The following is a 7,538-nucleotide window of genomic DNA, read 5'->3' as shown; positions in this document are numbered from 1 at the left end:
GTGAGAGATTTGATCAAGTACTAGCTATGCTCATGATAACTAAAAATAATCAATAAAAATAAATTACTCCGTATTGAACAGAAAAAATGGAGGTGCTCATATACTATCTTAGAAAAAAAAGGGGGGGATGGGGGGTAAATCGCTCATATACTAAACTCTTCATATCTTATATATTAATGAAAGATACTATTATCTTTTGTTTTTTGGTGCAAGCCCCAACAAGAAGAAATAAAAAACGTAAGACAAGAAGACAAGAACAACTTTTTTTTTTTTTTTTTTACAATAACTGATTTATTCGATTGAATGGTTCCCTTAGTTTGATTTATTAGAACCCTTTGCACTCTTTAATTGGAGAACAACTCTATTCACTTTTACTTGGAGTGATTAAATGGTTCCTTAATTTGATTAAATGGTGGTTTCCTTCCTTTGCTAACTTTAAATTTGTAAATAGTTGTAAATGTGAATCTTAGGGTTTCATATGCATCCTAAGATAAAATATACACGGTACTGATGGTACCCTAGATTATTCTAGTGGTACCCTATAGTTCCAGTGGTACCCTACGTGGTTCCAATGGTCTAAGGCTTGTGAGTAGTACCATTCATGGTATTAGATGTGCCCTTTGCATTATCAAGGGTACCCTTCACTGCGTTAGTGTAACTATATCTTTTAGTCTTTTTAGTGGCATTTTATACTTTGTAATGGTACGTACAACTATTTAGTGGTACCCTTGAATTTGAAAGTGGTTTATTAGAACCTTTTACACTCTCTAATTGGATGACTAGCTCTTCACATTTACATGGAGTGTGTTGAATACATGTTTCCTTACTTTTGATTAAGTAGTACCCTCGCTAAAATGAAATTGGTTAATAAGGTAACTAGTGAAAATTGGTACGTACTTATTTAATGTCAAACATATGGCTGTTACATACTTTATTATTCGATTAAATGGTTCCCTTAGTTTAATTTAGTAGAACCCTTTACACTCTCTAATTGGAGAACCAATCTATTCACGTTTACTTGGAGTGATGAAATTGTTCCTTAATTATATTAAATGGTGTTTCCTTCCTTTACTATCTTTAAATTTGTAAATAGTTGTAAATGTGAATATTAGGGTTTCATATGTATCCTAAGATAAAATATACATGGTACTAATGGTGCCCTAGATTATTCTAGTGGTACCCTACTTAGTTCCAGTGGTATCCTACGTGGTTCCAATGGTCTAAAGCTTGTGAGTAGTACCATTCATAGTATTAGCTGTGCCCTTTGCATTTTCATGGGTACCCTTCACTGCGTTAGTGTAACTATATATTTCAGTCTTTTTAGTGGCACTTTTATACTATTTAATGGTACGTATAACTATTTAGCGGTACCCTTGAATTTGAAAGCGGTTTATTAGAACCTTTTACACTCTCTAATTTGAGGTCCATGCTCTTCACATTTACATGGAGTGTGTTGATTACATGGTTCCTTACTTTTGATTAAATAGTCCCCTCGCTAAAATGAATAAGGTAACTAGTGAAAATTGGTACATACATATTTAATGTCAAATAGATGGTTGTTACATAATTTATTATTTGATTAAATGGTTCCCTTAGTTTAATCTATTAGAGCCCTTTACACTCTCTAATTGGAGGACTACTCTATTCACGTTTACATGGAGTGATGAAATGGTTCCTTAATTTGATTAAATGGTGGTTTCCTTCCTTTACTAACTTTATCTTGTAAATAGTTGAAAATGTGAATCTTAGGATTTCATATGTATCCTAAGATAAGATATACATAGTACTGATGGTACCCTAGATTATTCTAGTGGTACCCTACGTGGTTCCAATGGTCTAACCTTATCAGTATTACCATTCATATTATAAGCCATGCCCTATAACTAACCAATGGTACACTTCACTGCTTCAGTGTAAATATATCGACCAGTCGTTTTAGTGGTACCCTAGTTGACAACCCTTTTACTTGTTAGTGGTAACCTTGAATTTTAATGGCGTTAGTCCCCTTTATGTTCTTAGTGGTGGTACCCTTTAATTTTACTTGTCAGTGGTAACCATGAATTTTAATTTTGAAATATGTAAACCAGTTGTTTCATTTATTTTGTTAAAACCCTTTATGTTCTGAGTGGTGGTACCCTTTAATTTTAAAGTGGTTCCCCTAATTTATTTATGCGAACTTTGTTAGTGGCACTCTTTAATTGGAGGATTGATTAAATGGTTCCGTTTGCCAAACTTAAATTGTTAGTTGTAAATGTTAACACTTGTAATGTCAAATGACGGGCCTTACCCTCACATATGTAATGTCAAAAGATTGCCCTTACAATTTGGGCTTACAAAAAATGGGCCCTTTTTTTTAACAATTTGTATGACAGAAAATGGGGTTGTTAGGAATTCGGCCTTACAAAACATGGCCACGCAAAATTAGTCACCTTAGCATATTAGTCTATCTCTATGATGCATGAGAGGGTGGAGTCACCGGCGGCCGAGGTAGAGGTAGTATAGGAACGTAGCCACCTTGTCTGGATGATGTGGCTGATAACGGAGATACATGGCTCTGCCATCCATAAGGTCCTGAAGGGTAATGAGCCATGGGAAATTGAGGATACGGAACATAGTATCCCAGACTAGGAGATATTTGGGAAACTTGAAAGTTTTGACCACCACCACCAACAGCTGTAAAGTACCCTATAGATCTGTCCCCGTCCTGCAATTGAATGCCACCAACACATTGAGGACTGTAAGGAACCATCTTATTCATCATTTGCATATATGGTACCTGCATGTGTAACAGCATATATTATAACCTAAACCAAAACATCTTTTAAGTACTTGATGGCCTAAAACAAAATTTCCAAAATAGAGTGTTTAAAAGGCACTTGGGGTAACTTAAAAGATAAATTGATTAGGGCCTTTGGAGTTTGGACATATATCTGCACATATACACATATATATGCACATATACAGTCTACCAAAATACCAACATAGACACACCAATATGATGCAAGTATAATATAACAATTAAGGCTTCTCAAATTCAGAATATGCCTCATTAGTAATAAGGATTGAAGAATTGAAGGAATATTTACCCCATTTGAGGACGGTTCAGTTGTTTGGGCTTCTAAAACAGTCATGTTCTTGCCTTGTGTGTTCTTGTGTTTTGTGTTCTTGCCTTGTGTGTTCTTCGTTGTCTTTGCCTTCTTTGGTTTCTCGAGACATGACATGTACCTCGAATCAGTGGTGCGATGAGCTGGCCTCTTTGGTAAGGGTGGGTCTTTCACATGAACATCTTGTTCTTCAACAGATACCCTATTTTCGTCATTGCCATCACCATGACCCTCACAGCTACCCTGTCTTTGAGTCGATGGGGTTGAGTCCTTTTCTTTCTCTAAACAAACTGATGATGGTGTTCCTACACCTTGACCACTCTTTTTCGCAAGCATTGCTAACTTCTCCTCCACTTGCAATTCAACTAACTGCAGTGCTTGCATCACCACTGCAGTAGTTTGAATGGAACCCGAAGCTTTCGAACACAATGTACTAAACCTGACCATCATTTTGTCATACCTACAAACTTCCTCGGTTTTGCTTGGGTCATGATAGCACACTTTCACCCTTGTGTGCTTCTGTATCACATCTTTCCTCCACCACCGGAAAATATAATAGTCTGGTATCTCATAGTAATTATTAATATCATAAACCCTAATGATGTGACGAAAAATAATCCCATGACACTAAAAGTTGCGACAGTCACAAGTTACGTGCTTGGTTGAAGAGTCAAATGAAAGCTTGTACTCTCTCTTTCTCTTGGACGACTTTTTTTTACGCGATCCTTTGGGCTTGTACCATACTCTATCCTCCACAACGAACTCAGTTATTGTGTCAGAAACCTGCTTCCAATGGATCTCACTTACATAAATTACACGGTTGCACTCTCGTTGCACCTCCTTAAATTTTGCATCCGTATAAATCTTCTGAAATACCAACTTAGCCGGGAAATTAGTGTAAGCTTGCCTCACATACCTATCATTATTTTCATCTTCCCTTTTCTCACCTATGCACCTAACTTCCAAGGAATTACAATACCTCTCCACAAACTCATGCAACAAAGTATGCATGCTCAAATACCCATAAAAAAACCTGTGAATACTCTCAACCCGTTGAGTTGTTTTCATCCCGGCCAAAAATAAATGTTTCACAAAAGTAGGCACCCACATATTGCGTTCTTCATACAACCCTAAACAAATTTAAATCAAGAGCCACTGAATTGGGTTTATAGTTCACAACGCTTAATTTTCACAGAGCTTAATTTTTACAGAGCTTATGCACCAACAGTTACATGATCCAGAAAGAGTTCAAAAAAAGCCTAAAAAAAAAATTATGATTCCTAGATTATGAAAAGTCATAAAGAATAACAATATCCACTAAGCATCAAAGTCACAGACTAAGTTCAGATAGCACTGAATAGGATTTACACTTGTTCACAGTCCTTATGAAATTTTCACAGAGCGCCAACATTTTCACTGATCTAGATTTGCTAACACATCATAACATTATAACAGCAACACACAATGTAACACACACACACAAATACGGTGTAACAGCAACACAAAACAACTGTGATTCTATTTTTATAATGAGTAAAGAAGATACCTTGAAGCCATTCATCATCTTCTAGTTCATGCTTCTTGATTTCCTCAAGCCAATTAGCCTCAAACTTTTCACAATCAAGACTGTCATAAATTGCACTCTCAAGATTAGTTTTAATTTCAGTGTAATTTTTAAGCTTCCCAAGCTTCTTGGAAAATTTTTGGGTAATGTGCCAAATACACCATCGATGAACGGTTCCTTGCATAGTCACTTTCAATGCTTTCCTCATTGCCGGATCTTGATCCGTAAGGATCCCAATAGGCTGTTTTTCACCCATACACCTCAACAATTAGAGAAGACCCTTTCAAACGTTTTTGCGGTCTCTCGAGACACTAGTGCACATTCGAAAAAGACGGTTTCACCATGATGGTTAACCCCCACAAAATTACGAAATGGGAGCTTATACTCATTTGTCAAGTAAGTTGAATCAAAACATACAACATCTCCAAACTCCTCGTACGCAACCTGACTCCTAGCATCGACCCACAATACATCTTGGAGCCTACCCAAATCATCCACTTGATGGGTATGGGAAAAAAGTGGGTTATCATCCACCATCGTTTTGAAGTAAGCAAACATTGCCTTTGCATCACCTTCCTCAAATATGATTTTCCTTTGCTTTGCAACCTCATCATGCAAATCCTTTTGAGTAAATTGCATCGATCTCCTCTCGGCCATTCCTTTGACGGGCCATAAAATTGAATATCTTTGCATCTGGAACACCCGCCTTGCGGTCATTGAATACTTGTTTAAAATTGTGCAGGTTGTCCGTCAAGAACTTCTTCCTAGACTGAGTGATGTTCTTGGACTTCCCCGGTGTTGGTGAGTGACCTTTATGTTCTAGAATGGCTTTATCAATTACCCAATCACCACCTTCATTCAACTTTGCATATAATTTCACCGGGCATTGCACCTTTTTGCTCTTTCTTTTAACACAAACTTCGTCATATATTTGTGAATCCGAAACAAATGTCGGGGCATTAGTTTTCTTGCCCCTCCTACTAGGCATACCGTAACATTCACATGTCCATGTCACACTCCGCTTGTCCTTAGCATTAAAACCCTTCCCTATTGTCGCTCCACTTGAACGGACTACACCGAAACCTTCTTGTTTTCCGTAGTCCCTAAAATATGAGTCTATTTTTTTCCTACTATCAAAGATCATTCCTGGTTCAGGTGGAGGAAGGGAAACCTCTACATTTGCAAACTCTTCGATCTCAAAGCATATAGCCACACGACTCTTTCCTTTGGTTGGAGTCTGGTATGACTCTTCACCAACAATCACCTTTCCAACATTATTCAAAGCATATCAAAATTCAAACAAACAGTAACTAATCTCAGGGCACATTTGATCTCATATTCTCATTATTTACAAAAAACAACAACCAGAACAACAGAGACACTGAATCTAAGCTAAACAATAAACAAAAAGAAGCACCATTTGATCTCATATTCTCATTATTTCAACAAAAACACATTTAAACTAAACAAGCACAATTCATCAATTTAATCAATTTAATATCAAATGTAACTATTTTAAGATTAATTAATCAAAACCCTAATTAAAATAAACAACGATTTCTACTGAATTCAAAAGGCTAGTTGCGACATTACCTCCTTCAACAAAGCTTTAAGAGCTAAGGAACATCCGTCTTTGTAATCTTCTGCTTCTTCAATGGCGGTAGCGTTCAATGGGTCTTCAATGGCGGTTTCGTTCAGTGTTTCTTCAATGGCGGTTGCGTTCAATGGGTCTTTAATGGCGACTGTGTCACCATCCAAGACAACCCCGATAGCACGATCGCCACCTTCAGATAAGCCAAAACCGTCTTTAAAGAGCGGTTCCTCCATCACCAACATCTTCCTCGCCATTTATGCCTCGAGGTTTTCACCCACACCAGATGATTTTTACATGAAAATGGCGAGGGTGAGGTTTAAGAGAAACAGGAGTAAAAAGTGAAAGGAGTAAAAAGTAAAAGAGATAAAAAGTACAAAGGGCAAAGTTGTCTTGTACACTTGTATTATATGGTTATACAGTACCTTGTATTTCCCTTTTTATTTGATAAAGTGGTTTAGTAATACCTGACTTGTGGGACCCAACCGTTTCATTTTACACCCAGATCCGTTCGTTATAAATGGCTATATGCATACCGAAACTTCGTTACTACTTCCTCCTATCGCTTTCAGGTAATAGCCAGATTGTGTGGAACTGCTTTGCCGTACCTGAAATGAAGCATTTAATGCAGGGAGAAAAGGGTGGTCCAACATGTCAAGAATTTCCCTTTCTGCAATAGCTCTGTGTACCTACAACAAAATTGGCAGACAAAGTGAGCACAAGAAAAATATCAAGACACGATCATCAGAGTTCAGAGTCAAAAGGTCGAGTTCCTTTAAGGCTTAAGGAGTGTAGCAAGCACTTCAAAATTTTGACATTAACATATATAAATAACTTATAAGTGACATCAGTAGTGCAGCATCCTATAGTAAAAGGTCTATCATGGCCTTGTATAATTTGCAGCAGATTGGAGATTGGACTTGAAAGACTAAATAACCCAAATAACAGAACATATAGTATATAGTACAATAATTTTGATACCTTATTATGATTGAGCATTGCATTTTTATCCATTTCCTTCATGGGGAAATATTCACCCGTTCCACATAATTCCACCAGATGCACAATGCAGACGATTAGGGAAGTTAAGAGACAGTCACTAAAGCACTACAGATTATAGTTGAATATAACAAAGGAAGTGAAAACACAAAGAACAAGCTTTATTTCTACCACAACACTTGCACCAAAATAAAACACATCCAACAAGAATTACAATAGTTCATACCCGAAATCGTACCATCAATAATTCAAACATAACCCCCACCTCCAAAAAATCCCA

General features: G+C 37.0%; 1 protein-coding gene across 2 annotated transcripts; it reads right to left on the bottom strand.

Annotated features, from left to right (window-relative positions):
• Positions 1-2,232: 2,232 nt before the first annotated feature.
• Positions 2,233-7,046, bottom strand: LOC110731950. 2 transcript variants are annotated; one of them, XM_021911867.1, is made up of 4 exons: positions 6,262-7,046; positions 4,651-5,932; positions 3,087-4,234; positions 2,233-2,776 (listed from the first exon to the last, which is right to left on the bottom strand). In XM_021911867.1, the coding sequence occupies exons 1-2, from the start codon at positions 6,514-6,516 to the stop codon at positions 5,279-5,281; spliced, it is 909 nt and encodes a 302-aa protein (XP_021767559.1). In that variant the 5' UTR covers positions 6,517-7,046; the 3' UTR covers positions 2,233-2,776; positions 3,087-4,234; positions 4,651-5,278. The 2 variants fall into 2 exon arrangements, with proteins under 2 accessions (XP_021767559.1, XP_021767558.1); XM_021911866.1 differs by having other exon boundaries at positions 3,087-5,932.
• Between the last annotated feature and the right edge of the window lie 492 nt (positions 7,047-7,538).

The sequence above is a fragment of the Chenopodium quinoa genome, unplaced genomic scaffold (assembly GCF_001683475.1).
Source record: "Chenopodium quinoa cultivar QQ74 unplaced genomic scaffold, ASM168347v1, whole genome shotgun sequence".
In the NCBI taxonomy this organism is placed as follows: Eukaryota; Viridiplantae; Streptophyta; class Magnoliopsida; order Caryophyllales; family Amaranthaceae; genus Chenopodium; species Chenopodium quinoa.
Note: the sequence above shows the minus strand (reverse complement) of the source record. Positions and strands in the feature narration are given on the sequence as shown.